General features: G+C 34.7%; 1 protein-coding gene across 1 annotated transcript; it reads right to left on the minus strand.

The window, feature by feature from the left end:
• Positions 1-539: 539 nt before the first annotated feature.
• On the minus strand, positions 540-18743 carry LOC106133499 (mitochondrial folate transporter/carrier). Its single transcript, XM_013333244.2, has 6 exons — positions 18354-18743; positions 15975-16128; positions 13020-13269; positions 5991-6104; positions 5347-5492; positions 540-2835 (listed from the first exon to the last, which is right to left on the minus strand). Exons 1-6 carry the CDS (start codon positions 18502-18504, stop codon positions 2691-2693), a joined length of 960 nt encoding a protein of 319 aa, XP_013188698.1. The 5' UTR covers positions 18505-18743; the 3' UTR covers positions 540-2690.
• Positions 18744-19726: the final 983 nt, after the last annotated feature.

Raw genomic sequence — 19726 nt, forward strand, 5'->3', positions numbered from 1 at the left:
CAGATAGCTCTGATATCAAATTGTTATGAATATACTTAAGATTGAAAAGGTACCTAGTTACATTGTTATACTACTAGCAATAACCATTAACATTCAAATACAAATCGTCCCCCCTAATAAATATCTGTTAATACGCGCAAGTCAAATATCATGCCTTGGCGGGAATACCTTTTTTTTTTTTTTTTTTTTTGTTACGAAGGGGAAATCCATTTACGGACGACCCCCCGGGTCTTCACCCGGGAGAGTGTGGGACTCCTGGCACCTGTGCCAGACTACCGCACTAAAACCCCTCCGGCGCTTCCTTCCTGCCATTTCGAAGGCATCATGGGATCGGCTATGCATTCTACCATGATGCCCTCTGGCTCCTCGGTGCGGCTATACCTGGCCTTAGCAGAGGCTTATTTCAATAAAAAATCTATTAATTTCAACAGGACGTCACAGGATGTTGTTTACAACAAAAGTGCATTAGAAATAGGTATTTAATCTGGGCGATGAAATGAACCTAATTCACACGTTAACCTATAAATAAAGAATTGACAATCTTTACAATTATTTATTCGCGCAAAAACAGAAACATTTGTACATAAGAGGAAAACAAACAAAGATGAAATTATATTTCAAACACGCAAAAAAGTACACTTATAAAAAAAAATGTAATATTATTGACATTAAACGCTTCCGGAAAAAACAAACGAAAACATAAATCATAATATTCCTCACTATTTTATTTATTTATAGCACACTTTAATATGTATAAATATAAATAAATCATGAATGATATTGCTAATATACCTATCTAACTCTCATCAGTGTTTGGATTTTACAATCGTGATAGCCGACTGTCCAAAAAAAACTAGTGTTAGGAATCTCATTTAGAAAAAAACAATACACGCGCTCATTAGTGAAATTATTTATATATCTTTAGTTCAAATTCTTGCTGTTTTTTTCTCTTGTTGTATATATAAATATGTAAATAGATACTCATAATTTCGTCACCTTCACGAAACCATAATTTTTTTCCTATTTAATTAACATTCAAATATTACAAGTGCAATAATAAGAAAGTGGCAGAAGAGTTCAAATATCAAAAGTAAGTCTGTTGACTTTTTACCCTGCCAATCTTATTCATAATCTTTCTCACTTCATCCCCACTCTGTGAAATTGGTACATAATCTCTTCCATACAAGTCCTTCATCATCTCGACAGCATTCCATATATCTCATTTTTTCTTGTAGGTATAAAAAGGTAGGTATAGGTACTACACAAGAAACCTTCCTTTACAACTTCGTACGTTTTTAATGTACATTCATACGTGACGTCTATATCCCTTGCGGGGCAGACAGAGCCGACAGTCTTGAAAAGACTGATAGGCCACGTTCCTATTTTTAATGTAAATGGATAAATGATACTAACATTTGATTTTCAGCTACGACTCTAAAAAGAATGTCAAGAAAAGTTCCTTTTTTAAGTGGTCAATATATATTAATAGTTTAATCGGTTATTAAATTCATTATATAGTTACTACTTATAAATAAAAACACCTAAAGGAACTGTATTTGGACACAGCCACGTTTGTCTTCAAAATAAAACAATTAAAACTAATTCAAAACAATACTTAGTACTACAATCAAGTGCTCCGTTAAAAGAAACGATTTAAAATAAAATTAAACCGTCACATAATTATTAAAAAGAAGAAAAATTAAGAAATAAAAAAAAATATAATAATGAGAGGTGACGGTGTGATAAGGCTCTAATAAAACTTTTTAATTTTCTTATTTATTTTTTATTTCTTTTAAGTCAATGATACTTTAAACTAAAAATTGACTTGTGATTATAAAGTGATGTAATGATAGTATATTGGGGAAAAGGAATTTCTACAAATTGCAATTACAATTACGAATGCGTATATATATTTCGTATATATACTTAACGCTAAGTACAATGGAATTTTGTGAAAATAAAATTTCCGAAAAATCTCATTGGTCAAGCGATAATTTTATCAATATCTACCTAAACATATCTTATTAAATAACTAAAGGTAATCGCTATTAAATGTGGATTGATCTGCAAATAAGTTCACACAAACATGTTTTTTATAAATGCCCCCTGAGGCGTAACAAAAGCGAGCGCCTAAAATTATTAAATAAATTATTTTATTTTCTTTTTTATGGTCGCGTGCACGAAATTTAACATCTCGTATTAATACATTAGATGAATTATCTTGATGCATTTCCACAGCGCGGTATTGTACGAAAACGTGCAGAAATAGACCAATCACGTACGTCCGCTAAAAGGAGCTTTGTTGATTGGTCGACACATTCACGAATGAGAGGCGAGAAATGCCGAGCGAACTGGCTAAGCCAGTGCATAAATGCTTTCTGTCCGACACAAGAAAAACTTTTGTACGCAGACATTACAATCCTGTAAATAGATAGCCTATATAACTATAGTGTGCGCTTTCGATGTGGTAGACAAAAATCTCTCGCCTGCAAAGGCTTTACGTCCATTCTTTCACTAAAACATAAAATGAAAAATATCGATAAAATAATTTAGTCACCTAAACCTAATTTCTTCATCGTCGATATAGGTCTTTAACGATAGGAATTAAAACAAAACGTCCTACCGTTTCCAAAAGCGGGGGAAATACAATATATCCGCGTTCTCACACTAAATTCACCTCTCATTTCTCATTAGGAAGGCAACTTGATTTCCTGTTTTGGTTGCAATAAATAATGGGACACATTCTCGTAGGTGAGGAAAGTGACCATCGTGGCAGGAACAACCCTCACTAGATTCGGCTTCAAACCCTTGTAAAATCCACGCCAGCCTTCGTGCCTGGAATCACAAATTAAGAAGGTAGTTTTAGAAATGAAAGTTCGCGTGAAAAAAAAAAATGATTTGTCACTTACCGATTTAAAATTAAAAACGTTTAGGTGAACCGGAATGACACGTTTCCTAAGCAATTTTTAAATTTATGAGATGGGGGATTTTTGTTGCAACTTGTGTTTAAGTGACTTAAATTATTATAGGCTTTAACGTATTAAAAATGTAACGTCACCGCTGCGAATATAAAAAATTAGGCGCAAGGACCTTTTTGTTATTTATATTTAAAATATCCCACTAGCTTTTTTGCATTTTGAAATCTTCATGTCTTATTTTATCCCTAAAGTACTTTCATCCAAAATGTTATATTAAATGTGTATGATAGGCATAAGCTACACCGAATAACTTGAAGAACACGTCCTTATTTCGAGCTGGAAGCGTGGATTTAAAGGATGTAAATGCGATTTTGGATAAAATATTTCCGCTTTATCACATATTTTTTTAGCAGCTCTTCAAAACACCAGTAACATTTTAAAAAATTACATATTATTGCATGATTTACCTAACCGAAAAAGGCATGTCGAATATTGAGATAAATAAAAACAACGGCTCATTCGATCAATTTGTTATTTTTTATTGATTACACAAATTGAATATCATGTGAATCGAAACAGAACTTCAGCAATTATTATAAAAATATATATTTACATCTAAACAAGTGATATAGTGGCCAGCCACCGAAATCTTTACAGTAAAATTAATGACAGTTCACACAGCACGAGCTAACATTTTATATAATTTCACATTTTGTTCTACGCTTAAATAGTATTTAAACATGGGGAAACTTTATGATAGAATTCATTTTCAATAGAATCTTAAAAATTACGGTTACAAAATTTGAAAATGTACACTCGGCCAATCAAAATTTAGGACACGTTTTTGTGATTGGTCGATGACGTTAGTGCGATAGACCAGTAAAAAAGAAGGAAATATTTTTGTCAATACAAGTTAAGTTTAACTCTTGCCATGTGAAACAATCTTTACAACAGCTCAAATAAAACGCTGTATTTTCTTTCACATCACATTTTGGTTTAATTTTAGATATATATTTTTAAATCACAAATTACATATTTAATCCGAAAACACGCTGATTTACCACGTTCCGGATCATGGCGCTTTGTCTTAATTCGAAGTAACTTAAAAATCTTATTGCGTCAATTGGAACGGAACACGTAATGCGCCTGCGCAAAGATCAACGCGACTCCTTTTTTTAATCATTTTTTATTTTTATCTTAGAAGTGATGATTGAAGATTCATAAGTGTGCGTATGGATTTATATCTTATATTATAGTTTAATAAATATGATTTAATCAAAACTAATTTTATTGTATTACAAAACATGATTGGTTTCCGAATGTTTAGTAAACTTAAGTTTCATGCGACCGTTTATAGCTTACCATTTTGTCTATGATTTTTGTTTTATTAACTATAAAGGCGGGGATTATTTCTAAAGATTAGATAAGCTTCGAACTTGCATATTAACGTTCAAATGTCAAAGAAGTTAATGTATTATGATTATTCTAAATATCTGCAAAAAAATCTTTATTTTTGAATAAAGCAAGTTGAAACTATCTACCTTATAAAGAACCTAACGTCGTCTCACCACACATGTAACGTTATTTTCTCAAAATAAAATAAAAAATGACGTCTTTTCAAATAGAGATATAATAAGACAAGAAATATTATAAGTACGTACCTATTATCACAAAAATCGCAAACTACAACTAAATTGTGCTAAGAATGGCAACACTTTATATGTTGCCAGTTTGTTAAATAAAAGTCAGTCACGATCTGATGGGAAAGAGTACTTTTACTATTTACTAGAGATTACGAAATAATTATGTCATTAACGAGTTATACGTAAATAAAAACACAACATATGTCGTGAGACATGTTTAACAATACATAAAATAATGGTGTACAGCACAATTTTAACGAAGACAATGATTTTGATTTTATTTTATTAAAAAGTAAGATAATCATAGTTCAAGTTATTTTTACAAACAAGGAAATACAAGCATTATGGAAAGTGTGCTTAATTATTACAACGAGCTAAGTCAGAAGCTGTCAGAATAACGGAACATAACACTTTAAAATCCGACTAATTAAAGAATACAATGAATGAATTCAACAAAATCGTACTTATACAATCAAAACAAGAAAAATGCATCGTGTCACTTTTAGTCGTATAACAATAAAACCTTACTCTAAAAAGCTTACCTTACAAACATTCCATAGACAACACCAAAATAAGAGACCCTGTGAGCGACAAATAAATTTTTATATAGCGACAAAAAAAAACAAATAGCCGCGTACATTTCCCATCAGATAGGTTTAAAAATATTAGTTAATTAATCGTTGTTCGTGAATTTTTCCCATATGAGCATAACTAAGCATATATTGGGTGTTACATGTAGGAGATAAGGCGTTAGGCCTTTGTAGAAGCCTCTGATTCGTTCGTACCTCCATGTTTCCGTGATGCAGTGCCAAGTGCCCTCGTAGTTGCGATGCTGGTCTTGGAGACGGGCCCTTACTACCTGGTAGGGATAGGTGGCGCCGGCTGCGATTAGCTTCGATATAGCGGCGAACGTTAGATATTCCACTGATGTCTGGAAGAAAGAACATATTCGGTTTGTCATACAAATGTTATGATGCATTTTATATAGGTGGCGGGTTTGGTGTGAAAGGAATCCTGGGGTCCGCCTTACCTGTTCTTCCATGCTTATATTTATTTATTTAAACTTTATTATACAAAATACAATTGTATAGTACAATTGGCGGACTTGATGGTAGAAGCATTATCTAACAGTCAACCATTGAGTCTGACAGAGAACTTTTGGTGGGGTCAAACTAAATATATATAAAATATATTTATAACTAAATATATACTATCATAAACATACATAAAAACTATGTAATATTTCCACATGCTAAAGTTTGTCTGTTACGATTTAAAGGCTAAGCCGCTGGACCGATTTCGACGAAATTTCGTTTGAATCTATTTAATTATACGAGGTAAATCACATACAATAAGGTCTACGCCTACAATGAATGGAAATGGAATCAACTAGAATTTCAGTTAAAATCTAAGTACAAACAATACTTACCAGTTTAATATCTATCGGCAGATTGCGATACTGGTTGTAACGGTTCTTCATCTCCTCGTATGTCATGAACTGCAGCGCGCCGTGCGACACCCCGAACATTCCTGGGACGAAACCCTGGAAATTTAACAAAAAATTGGTCAAAAAGTGTATAGTGAGATCCAGCTGCTTCACGTCCCGAGCACATAGTAAAAGTCAATCAAGGGAATTAAATTAACATACATACATATGGTTACGTCTATATCCCTTGCGGGGTAGACAGAGCCACCAGTCTTGAAAAGACTGAATGGCCACGTTCAGCTATTTGGCTAAATGATAGAATTGAGATTCAAATAGTGACAGGTTGCTAGCCCATCGCCTAAAAATAATCCCATGTTTGTAAACCTATCCCTTAGTCGCCTTTTACGACATTAATAAATAATAAATATATATACACGGGACAAATAACACAGATTGAGATGGCCTCGAAGTAGAGTTCGAGAGTGAGTTGTGTTACGAGATACTAACTCAACGATACTAAATTTTATAATAAACACTTATATAGATAAACATCCAAGACCCAGGCCATTCAGAAAAAGTTCTTCACTAATCATGCCCTGGCCGGGATTCGAACCTGAATTATATATGACCTTGGGATTTTTTAAGGCGATGGGCTAGAAACACTAAAACATAGCACATTACCAAAACCTGACTACCTAGTAACCTTGCAAAGTGGCCTACGAGTCTTCTTTAGACAGAGTCTGACTACCTTACAAGGGATAAAGTCATGATGAATGTAGTATGAATTTTTAATATACATGTGTTCTAGTCAATACAGCAACTACCGATATACAGATGTTTGTTCATCTCAGTGCGCACGAGTAACATGCAAATTGATATAAAATGAATTAACTCAGGTCGGCGAGAACGGTTTAAATGTCATCACTTAACCGTGACCTCGAAGGTCGAACGATCGATACAATAGGACTTTATTCTATATCAATAACCAGTCTGGTTATAAGAATCAATACAATAAAATTCTATTAAATTGGTGTTTTTATCAAGTTCAAGGTAATTTTGCTCGCTTTACGCATCTAAGGACTCATTTTTTAAAAACAAATATTTTGGGCTCAATTCTTAGTCTTTGAATCTAAAGGTCCTTTATAGTAAGTTACTCCCGATTTTAAACCCAGGACATATACCTAAAGGTAAATAAATAAAGTTGTATGCAAATTCTTTATGGAAAGTTTTATTTATCGCGGTGGTTCTTCCCTACATTGGATAGAAATAATAATAGTTGACCACAAAAAATGGTTTAAATGAATCGGTTTTATAATTAAAATCGTTTAGATGGATGAATAATTTTGCTATTTTCTTCTTATAAAACTAGAATAATAAGCTAATGTATTAACATCAGTAAATTATGTTTGCCAAGGCAGTTCAATTACATTAGGGAAAGTAATAACATTATTAAATTATCTGTATTATAAGACACACCTTCATAAGATAGTGATGTACTTACGAGTATGAAACAATCACTGAGTATTTCTATAGAACGGTCACGTGAGGAGTTAAAAACAAAAGACTTCCAAAATATTTGTTTTGACGCGGTCGTTATCCAAACAAACCAACTTAGCAACGATTTATTTGTCTTGGATATATTCAAATTATCTATAGAATATTATACTCAAGTGTTGTAGTCAGTATGTGAATGTTAATTTTAGCCCGAAATTACCTTCATGATTTAAATGTGAATTGCAGTTTAAAGGGAGGTAATTTTGTATTTCAAAAAAGGCGCGTACGGGCACCGGATTTTCATTTTTTATTACATAAAAACAGCTAATATTCGAGTTACTTCTGCAATTAACGTCAAACGGAAATAAAACAATAGTTCAAGTTCTTTTTTTTTTAAACAGACATTAGTGTAGGTGAAAACTAAACACCCAAAAATCGTAACTGAGCCTAGCTGGCTGGTTTATACGGAATAAATGATAGCGTAGTGAAGTTAACAGGCAAAACTGTTAGATAACCGACGACCTAAATAACTCCAAACAGTTTCGTTGCAAGCTCAATAACTGGAATTTATCTGGTGAACTTTGGATAGGTACTGATAACATTAGAATATTAACAATTTTTTTTGTCTTAATTGCGATTTATGTTTCTTTAAGTGATTTGTAACGAAAATTAATTAAGTTGACTTTAACATCAAAACCATTCTAAAATTTAAATTAAAAAATAAATGCAACAAATAGTGTCACACACAAACATACATATCTCTCGTCTTTATTCCATATGAAGAGCAGTCAAAAGTCTCGAAAAGACTGAAAGGCCACATTCAGCTGCGTATCTTAGTAATGGAATTAAAATTCAGATAGTGACAGGTTGCAAGCACATCGGCTAAAAGAAGATATGGTCAATAAATACATTTGTAATAACCGTGGGATATTTATTACACTTATCATAAACTTTACTGTATTAAGTCTACGGTAATATTTATTATTACAGGACGTCCGCGTCTCCAACCGCGTAAACAGAAAGATTCCGTTAATTCCCCGTGGGAATTTTGGGAAATCCTCTGTAAGTGCATCCTAGACCATATAAGAAACCTAAATACCGAATTTCAAATTTCTAGACACAGGTGTTTGGACGCGGGTTTCCAGGCAGTCAGTGAATCACTTAGTAAAAGAATTATTCTTCTTTTACTAAGTGACTAACTGACTGGCTGTTTATATAGATAGGTTAGGAATCGACACCCTGAGGGCAAATGGAAACAACATAATCGATCAGGATCTAATGGCCACTGTCAACGTTATCGCTAGTATCGCAAACTCCGCTTATGTAAACATAAACTCACGCAAATATGTTTTCGAAATCGCCACACGATTTGCCACGAGCATGAACAAAATTAGGTTTTTTTTTAGTTTTTATAGGGTTTAAGGGAAACCAGTTTTAATGATATACTATTCAAAGGATATTAATGCCAAACGCATAGTTGTTTCGGCCATCAGTTGCCAACTCATCCTCATTCTAAAAGTTTAATGCACTTTGATCAATCATTTAATTTGATAACTATATAAACACACCCTAACTTATTTCGTTTTTCAAAATTATGTAGCGCTATTTTGTAGCGCTGCACTGATTTACCTTCTAAATTCCAACCTATATAGTACAGTATTATATAGTACTCGAATAAACTGGCTGTGTGTTTATTACCATCTTATACTTACATACTTATAATAAGTTGCGAATTTTTATTACAAGAGGACTACTATTATGAAGACAAGCAACCTGTCACTATTTGAATCTCATTTCTATCATTAAGCCAAATAGCTGAACGTGGCCATTCAGTCTTTTCAAGACTGTTGGCTCTGTCTACCCCGCAAGGGATATAGACGTGACCATATGTATGTATGTATGTCTCTTAAATTTCCCGCAATATAAACGTTCCACTTGTTTATAGCAATCATTTACACGTGTCAAATGATGTAACGATCAGTCGTGTTGTGATACTTTGTATTGTATCGAGAACTATAAATAGGTAATTATGTGTACACTTTTATTTTCAGCAACGCCAAAGGGGAAACACGCATGGCGATGAGAATTGTTACATCACAAGCTTCTGCACTTGGCTCCGCTCGCTCGTCAATCGTAAATAAAAATACCGAATTTCAAATTTCTAGACACAGGTGTTTGGACGCGGGTTTCCAGGCAGTCAGTGAATCACTTAGTAAAAGAATTATTCTTCTTTTACTAAGTGACTAACTGACTGGCTGTTTATATAGATAGGTTAGGAATCGACACCCTGAGGGCAAATGGAAACAACATAATCGATCAGGATCTAATGGCCACTGTCAACGTTATCGCTAGTATCGCAAACTCCGCTTATGTAAACATAAACTCACGCAAATATGTTTTCGAAATCGCCACACGATTTGCCACGAGCATGAACAAAATTAGGTTTTTTTTTAGTTTTTATAGGGTTTTAGGGAAACCAGTTGAAAATAATATACTATTCAGGGGATATTAATCCCAAACGCATAGTTGTTTCGGCCGTCAGTTGCCAACTCACCCTCACTTTAAAAAAAATTGTGCACTTATAGGTATAATGATTTAATTTGATAACTGAAAGAAATACATCAGTTATTAAAAACACAACCTTAATTATTTTTTTTTAAATTATGTAATGCTTTTTTGCAGCGCTACATTGATTACCTTCTAAATTCCAACCTATATGGTACAGTATATATAGTACTCGAATAAACTGGCTGTGATATACGGCATTTTTTTTATATTCTTACATACAACCGCAGAATTCCACGTTTATTACCATCGTTTACTTTCTATAATAAGTTGCAAATATTTATTACAAGAGGACTACTACTATAAAGACCTGTAGGTGCCGCTTAAATCCTATAGACATGATCGGTCCAACTGCTCAAAATGGAGTACGTTATCCAACGTACTTACATCTTACATTTCCCGCAATATAAACGTCCCAAATGTTTATAGCAATCATTTACACGTGTCAAATGATGTAACGATCAGTCGTGTTGTGATACTTTGTATTGTATCGAGAACTATAAATAGGTAATTATGTGTACACTTTTATTTTCAGCAACGCCAAAGGGGAAACACGCATGGCGATGAGAATTGTTACATCACAAGCTTCTGCACTTGGCTCCGCTCGCTCGTCAAACGTAAATAAAAATACTACAGGATTATTTTTTTCCGGAATAATAAAGTTTTTGTTTGTTCTTCTTAATATTCACGTCTTTCGAGAAAAAAAGGGAGTAGGCAACATTTTACCTTTCTTTGTTTTTACAAAAATTTTTTTTTACAAAGTTTCGTCGTATTAATATGACAATATGTAATACATACATACATACATATGGTCACGTCTTTATCCCTTGTGGGGTAGACAGAGCCAACAGTCTTGAAAAGACTGAATGGCCACATTCAGCTATTTGGCTTAATGATAGAATTGAGATTCATATAAAGTGACAGATTGCTAGCCCGTCGCCTAAAAGAAGAATCCCAAGTTTGGAAGCCTATCCCTTAGTCGCCTTTTACGACATCCACGGGAAAGAGATGGAGTGGTCCTATTCTTTTTTGTATTGGTGCCGGGAACCACACACACAATACAAATATGTAATAAGCAAACGACAATGCTTCAAATTCCCAAAAGCGACATCAGGTAGGCAGGTTGGCGGCATAATTGGTGTGAAGCAGGTAGTAACAAATTTCTTTTTACAACACGCTTTTTATATTACACTTCAGAACTTGGCAATCGGATGAAACAGATTTTTGATCGTAGAATATGCTTAAAGTTAAAAATGGCTATATAAATCAAAATGCATAGTGCATAGCAATAATCCTTGATAGCAATAACATTGAGTGCTATGTTGTAACCCAAGAAGCTAAAGGTTAGACCTTGTCCAATCCAATCTCCTGTGGTTGGCCAACGTGAGCGGACAGACAGAAAATACATTCCACTTACAGATTAGAGATTTGTATGTAAATTCAAACATTCGTTGTGACTTTCCGCTTTGTGTGACGTCACAATGACGAATGTGCGATGGATACGTATTGAAGAATGTAAATAAAACAAAGAATGCATGTTTTGCGAAACAAACAAAATTTTTGTGTACCTACTATATCCACTAGAATTATAAAAGGTACAAATAAAATGATGCATAACAATTTGTTGCCCGCGACTTCGTCAGCCTGAAATCTTTATATTTTTTTTTCTTATTAAATATATTTTTCCAATGACTTAGCTTTAACACTGGACAAATCGGTAGAGCTATTACTTCATACAAACTGTTATTTTAGTCAACCACACGGCAAGTGGAATTCTCGGTAAGACTTTGTACCGTCCGTACGTATTATGTATGATCATAGCAAACGTAGCTCAGATTATACTGGGAAAGTCGCTTATCTCTTTATCACCCAGTTACATGCACCACAGGGCAAATTTAAATGCCGTGGTTGATCCTTGTGGTAACATACATACATACATAAAATCACGCCTCTTTCCCGGAGGGGTAGGCAGAGACTACCTCTTTCCTCTTGTGGTAACGGTGAGGGAAAACATCATGAGGAAATCTGCACATTCAGGCAACTGATCCAATACGGGTTAGGTTTAGCTGCAAAGGTTGGGGAAGTCAGATGGGAATCGCTTCGTGTAAAAACCTGACTCGGCCAATCCAGGATCCATGGTCAAGGGCACACCCCGGGCTCCTCTCTAGTGATGAGGATGCAATCGGGACTAAAGCCAGGAGGGAGACGAAGGTGACCCTTGTGGCACCTTGAAATAGGACCGCTTTCTTAGAACAGAAGATGAAAAAGACAGAACACATTCAGAGAATTGATAGCAATTGAACACTAGGAATGTGAAAAAGAGAAAGAACTAATGGTATTTCTCTCGTCACCGCGGAATACGGCAAAATATTGCACTCTTATTTATCTAGTATATAGTATATAGCCGAGCTAAGGCCCTGAATGCGAAAGGTAGCATATAACTTGTGATAGAAGTTGCCTGACACAAAATGTCTTTTAAAAAAGTGATTTGTGTGAAAATGTTCTTATATATAATCGTCCTATTTTAGCAATGATACAAATAGTGATGCGCCAAATATAAAAAACAAAAAACTAAATTCATTATGAGTAACAGTATCAACGCATAATGACTCAGCTAACTGTGCTAACATATGGGTGCCTATTTGATTAACAAAGCAGCGTCTATAATGTCGCAACTTAAATTATAGTTCAATTAATTATTTTGTTAAATATATGAAAATATCAATAAATATTTAAATCCTTCAGCTATGGGAATCACGACTTGGCCATTCAATTATGACGTTTTATATTTGTGTGTGTGTCAAACAAGGGAAAGATTTTAGACAATGGGCTAGCACTAGCTAACTGTCACCATTTGAATTGAAAGCCGTGCAGCTGAACGTGACCATCCAATCTTTTCGAGATCGTTGGCTCTGTCTTCCCCGTAAGGGATAAATACGTGATTATACTTATGATGCCTAAACCTAAACTCACCCTATAAAGTCCTCTGATGCCTTCGGTCCTATATATCTTCCTGAGGCCGTCGACCATCCCCCTGTACCTCTTGCTATCCGCCACGTGTTCCTCGCTGTACTGCAAGCAAAGCCGGGTCTTCACCACCCATATAGGGTTGGTCATCACCAGCGACAACACCCCGGCTTCTGCCGCGGCCAACATGTGCAGACCGGGGCCTAGGGGCGTGCGTGCGTTGCCGCCTTGAATCCATGTCTTTATTGCGTTGTAACTGAAAAATATATATAGTTAAGTAACTACATACATACGGTCACGTCCATATCCCATGCGAGGTAGACAGAGCCAACAGTCTTGAAGACTAAATGGCCACGTTCAGCTATTTGGCTTAATGTTAGAATTGAGATGCAAATAGTGTTAAGTAACTACTATAAACGAAATGCTTCTCCTGAATCACTCATAGGACCAGAGACTATAGGAGTTCGTATAATCAGAGAAAAAGGCGTTATTTTATGTATGTATGTATATATAATCAGAAATAAAACCCGGAGGACTACTTAATAAAATGGGATCCAGGGTCCTTCTCCTTCCTCCTAGAGTTAATCCCGTTTAAATCCACAACTCTCTGAAGAGGAGCCCCGGGCGCGTCTTTTGACGATGATCTTGGAACAAGTCAAGTTTTACACGAAACGCCTTCCGCCTAACCTCCGCAACCTTTGCAAGGTCCCAGGATTGACTTTGTCCTAGCTACAATGGGATTGGACTAGAAATGTGTGCTGCACACCGCCAGATAACCAGATGGAACTCAATGAGTTTGAGAAGGGCATAAAAGGAAAACGAAAGAGATGGTGGGAAGAAATTTTACTGTTATCGGAGCCTTATGATTTTACAAATACTGCTATAAAATTGTAACAATTGTATAGTGATGTAAAACGACCTTGTTAAGCGATCTCATTCTGATATTTGCACATTGACACCTGACTGACACAAATAAACAGAAGCAATGCCACATTACCAAGATGTGTCAATGTTTTGTCACACTAACCAGGTTGATAGTTTCCGCTTAACAATGCACGAACAGTATTCAAATCGTTTAAGTATCTGTTGCGAAGATAGGGTTATTTCTACTGTGAAGCGATGGTTATCAACCAATCAATATTGACAAAATATTTGCTTCAATAAGTGATTTAGAGAGTGATTTTTAAATGGAATTTTTAATGTAATGTCCTTAATCTACCTTGTCTCACGCTACTCCCTAGATGCGGATAAGGAATTGGCAAATTTTGACGTTAGCATGATGAAGTTAATTAATTATTGAAAAGATAAAGTGACTTACAGACAAAACACAGCCGAAACCTGTAGTAAACTGCAATTCCGCGCTACATGCAAATTTTATAGAATCATCTAGATATGTTAAAAATACATTGTACTGTTATTAAGTGTTTTGCCATTTAGTTGCCTCCTCCATCCGAACAGAAAGAATCCAGGCCAAGACCTACACGACACTCTCAATCGGACCCAAATATATATATATATATTTAAACATTTGTATAAAAATTTTCCAAACAACCTAAATGAAGGATACATTTATTAGCCAAATAATGATGATTCATATGCCGTCTGATCTGTTTAGAGTAACTAGTTACAACCGGTTTAGTGCCGCTTCTAAAAGTATAATGACCGAAACACACGAGCCAACTGTGATCCGTGACGTCAACCAAGCAGAATTTTCTACGCAAATTTTTCACACACATATTAAATCTGGATATAATAATATCAGTGTGAAAATATAAATAAAACAAACAACTGAACTTTAAGTTTACTCTTATTGATTTGTAATACTACTACTATTTGTAATACTGCTACGCCCGCGTTATAGTAAAATTTTCTTTTTTATTCGTTCTCGTGGATACCAAGAAATTAAACCCATGTCCTTTAGGGTTTCAAGATGAGTTTTCTTTGCAGTGAGTCTGTTCTGTACATTATACCAAAAAAAAAATTCGCGAACGAATCTTGTCTTTTGACAAAAAAATATTGTACACATCTTTCACTCAGGCAATGTTTCATATTTAGATTTTTCTAAAATTTGTTTTTAATAGAACTGATAATTTTAACTGATAATGACGGCCTCTGTGGCGCAGCGGTAGTGCGCTTATCTGTGACACCGGAGGTCCCGGGTTCGAATCCCGGCCAGGGCATGGTGAGAAACGAACTTTCTCTGATTGGCCTGGGTCTTGGATGTTTATCTATATGAGTATTTATTATAAAATATAATACCGTTGAGTTAGTATCTCGTAACACAAGTCTCGAACTTACTTCGAGGCTAACTTAATCTGTGTAATTTGTCCCGTATAAGGAAAATCATTTTATCGTCCGTTGTAATTTACTATTAAAAAAAAAACTTATTATTGATATCACCTTAACCTTGTCCGTCCCTTTTCGTGTTTATATTTATTCCAAAAACGATAAACAATTGTCCGATTCAATAAAAACAAACTGTTTACCAAGATAATAACAGAATAATTAGTTCAAATTTATAATATAATATGATATAATATTACCTTTAGTTCATTTATGTTATGTAGGTACCTACTGAAATAAAGGGTAACAATATCGATACCGTATTTTAGTCGAAAAAAATACAAATATTTTGCTTTTACTTCTACAGTAGGTAAGTACGCTGAAGCCTAGGGCGGATTTGGGGGGCGGCAAATTCAGGCCCAAAAAATTTTTTTTCTTACATAAATTAAAAAATACCTACTTTAATGTTACATTTTTTAGTTTTTAAATTATTAAATTTGACCTCCACCTAATTTTCTCCGCGTGAGGTATCGAAATTCAGAGATCACAAGGGTCGGCAACATTTGAACAGCCTACTGGCGGTAAATGTGTTAATCCTCACAATAGGTTGTCTGATGGCTCACAATAGTAAGCAGTAACTTCGTACTCTTGTTATTTGACAAATAGGTATATACTCACAATAGGAAATAGAAGCCCCACGCAGAGCCGGAGCCCCAGACGTTGGGCGTGACCCCTCTGTAGAGCCCCTTGACGCCCTCCTTCTTCACGATGGTCACAAAGGCACTGCCTAACCCGTCGTATCTCGGCACTGTCGCGGTTCTGCCATCATTTACTAAAAACAAAAACGAGATCAAAATCGATCATTTTGGGAGTTAGGTGCACGCATGTCTTTGTGTCTCACGCAATAACGTCTGTTGCGCGTAATTTTTGCGTCGCGGGTAAAAATAAATAGAGCCCTAAAATAAAAATCCATACAATAATGATTTTTTTTTTATTATTTTCACGTTTTTTTTTCTAGGTTGTGTCTTCACAGGTTAGGATTAGTTTACGACAGCGATCGTCATTAAAAAGATATTTTTAAACTACAACTGTTAGTTAATTGACTTCATTAATGGCTAATAAAATGATGTCAATGAAAGGTATGACATACAAACATATTTCACTTTGGCATAGCTCCAAATAATGAGATCAAAGTCCACAGACGGACTTTCATTACCTACCTAAAATAAAAGCTTAAACAGTACTAAATATGTATAAAGTATTTACTTCCTTACTTTAAAATAAATGCCTAAAAATAAGTCCAAATTATTATTACTCTATTTTTTTCTTGATTCTTTCAATCATTCTAAGCATAACTGATTTTTAACTTTCGCATTGCTATGTAACATGATTTGAAATGTCCGAGATAAAGTAAAATTCCGCGCGCGTTTAATACCTGTATTATTTATACATTTTTAGCATATTCATATGCTTTCATCTTCATACCCTTTGAACCCAGGGCTCTCTTTTGGACACCCCATTTCGTACAGCCTTCAGCATCCTTTGTTTGCCATCAACCACATGTGTTATTTAAATGAATAATTTTGCCAAACTATTTAAATAACACGTGTCATGGATCTTTCTTAAATTCCCTTCACTCACAAAGGACAAAAACTACAAGATCTTTAAAAAATGGTCATCTTGTTAAAGCAAAGACAACCTTTGTCTAGAACAAAACAACTCACAATGGCATGTGCACAATATTTTGTGAGGTGTGCCAACAGGATGTTGTGAGAAATATAATTCTGAGATAAAATGACACCCTGGTTTTTAATGACTTGAGACCATGTGATGTGACTTGGAGCAGACACAGAACTATCAATCAAGAAGTGCCTGGAGTCCATTAAATGTACTCCTTAGTATTTGTTCAATTGCTTTCTGGAATATAGGTATGAGACAAATCACACAGACTGAGCTAGCCCCAAAGTAAGTTTAAGACTTGTGTTACAAAATACTAACTCAAGAATACCTACTATATCAAGACATAGTATAAAGCAAAGTTGCTTCCCACCTCTGACATTATATGCTAGCTAACACCTTTAACAATAACAACGAATGAGGTTTTTTTTTAATAGAAAGTGTTTTAAGAGGAATGTTTATATGTATAATCACTACCCCTTCCAGCTCGGATGGCTCGCTAGTTAAATACGTAAATAGATAATAATTTGTGAGCTATAAGATGGTCATAGCACCTAATTCTGAAACAGTGACAACATTCTAACCTCTTTTGAAAACAATCTGTTGCTACCACTTGCCAAACTTTTACATTCTTTCGAGTTACAATAGTGACGAGTTGTTGCTAGCCCATGGCCTAAAACCGAACTCCAAGTTCATTTATCTTAATGAACCTAAACAAAATAATGATAAAATTAATATACCATATTCATTTTAATGATAGCTTTATCACGAGCATTTGTTACACTACGACTGGTCATTATTTTCCATTTCTTGAAATTCTACATCAATATTCTTTGATTAAAATTCAGTATTCAAAGTGAGGGAAGAGCCCAAGTATTTATTTTATAAAAACTTATTACTTACACTACACATTACAATTAAGTACTTACAATACCACACAAACAAAGGTTTATCTGCTACGGATCAGACTTATCCATAATAAAATAAAATGTTTTAGAGGAAGGTTATTATATAAATTCATCTGTCCTAAATTATTAAAAACAAAATTAAGTATACTGTATACTGTTCAATTAAAAAAATAGAGTTTGCACCATGTGTTTCTTTTGTATACTGTATACAAAAGAAACACATGGTGCAAACTCTATTTTTTTAATTGAATGCTACTTCCTGCATCGCCTGCAAAATATAATGATCACTGTGATATGATAAACTTTCACCCTGAAGATCAAGGTTAAGGTACCTATTTCTATCCAGTTTGTGGTTAAGGTCAACAAGTTTTTTAAACGAGGAATAGAATGCTACAGAGAAAAGAGATCAATAATTTAACCACCTTATAAATTGAAGGCAATTTTCAAATGGCGGAAGTGTCATTTTACTCACCTGCAAATCGAATTTTTATGAGGTCAAGAGGATGCAGAATAAGCGTAGAGGTAACACCACCCGATATACCAGCTACCAGGTGTTCGTACTTGATGTGGCTGAGGAGAGCAAGCTTGGAAGACGTTGAATTTGGATTCTTCATTGTGGTCATGACGTTTTACTAGATCACATGGGAATTATCAGCAAACAGCATCTTGCGTGAACCGTTACGTACTTGGGCTATGTCTACCGACACACGCTTTCCCCAAACACTTTAGCAAAATTTATTAAAAAACAATCGTCACTGTACATATTGCTCTCGTAATATTCCCACGAAATTACGTGCGATAATAAATTGAATGAAGAGAATGAAGTTTCATTCAATTCAAGGATGATGGCGGATGGAAGAAGAAAATGAACAAAATGAATGCAATGCAATTTCATTTTTTGACAGAAACGCTGTTGCCAACTATTATAGACGAAAAAGCGGAAAGTCAGACCTAAAAGCGCCAAATTGCCAAAAACAAATACTTTTAGTAAAAAAATCGTCTGTATTTTTCCGTATTTCGGTCATCTATTCTTTTAATTTACTTTAACCTGCATTAATTACTATTTAACACATCGTCAAATACCCACACAGACACACACATACAAAAAATGTCGACCACTAGCAACTACGCACACAATCGCAATTCTATTGTGAGCACGACGTAAACACGAAAAACTACATAAACAAATTATAAACTATTAGCAACTATAACATAATAAACTATTAGCGGTTTTTCCAAATAAAAATAGTTAAGTCAATAGTGTTAAATTGAAACGAACGAATGGAACAAAAGATAGGTGTGTCTGATACTCTTAGAGGATGAATGAAAGCAAAAAGGTGCCAGTTTATTGAAAATAGGCGCCAGGCGCTAAACTATCTAAACTATCGCTGTCCCGTTTCAAGTCGCAATAAAAAGTGAAACACCAATAGCTTTCGCACGATAAAAACACTATATAACCCTATAGAGCGAAACCGCTCATTTTGCAACACTGATAATGCCTTATATCTGTGATTGAGTGATTGGCCATGCCATGACTGAGTGCCCACTTGGCCAACACTTGATGAATGTGAATGAAGCGAAAGAAGTATGCAGAGATCATGGCAAGTGGAAAGATGTAGTCTGCCCACCCCTATGGGATTAAAAAAAAACGATTCTTGAATTTCTTGTACAGCTGTAAATGTAACAAAGCCGTAGAAAATAATCATCTAACTATAAAGAATACGTAAAGGGCCTAACCCGCGTGCTAATGTTAAGACACACTGTAATTGTCGCACTTTTTTTAAAACCTAAGAGTGTATGTGTCGCTTCATTATTTTCTCCCTATTGGCCTAAGTTACAGCAACG

Source organism: Amyelois transitella, chromosome 3 (assembly GCF_032362555.1).
Source record: "Amyelois transitella isolate CPQ chromosome 3, ilAmyTran1.1, whole genome shotgun sequence".
Lineage (NCBI taxonomy): Eukaryota > Metazoa > Arthropoda > Insecta > Lepidoptera > Pyralidae > Amyelois > Amyelois transitella.

Bases quoted from the DNA above. Each gene is read 5' to 3' on its own strand.
- LOC106133499 (XM_013333244.2), bottom strand. From the start codon at position 18,504: ATGACCACAATGAAGAATCCAAATTCAACGTCTTCCAAGCTTGCTCTC. The intron at 6,105-13,019 runs GTGAGTTTAGGT...TTAAATTTCCAG, and splicing joins GCATCAGAGGACTTTATAGG to GGTTTCGTCCCAGGAATGTT. The intron at 2,836-5,346 runs GTACGAACGAAT...TTGTGATTCCAG, and splicing joins TGCATCACGGAAACATGGAG to GCACGAAGGCTGGCGTGGAT.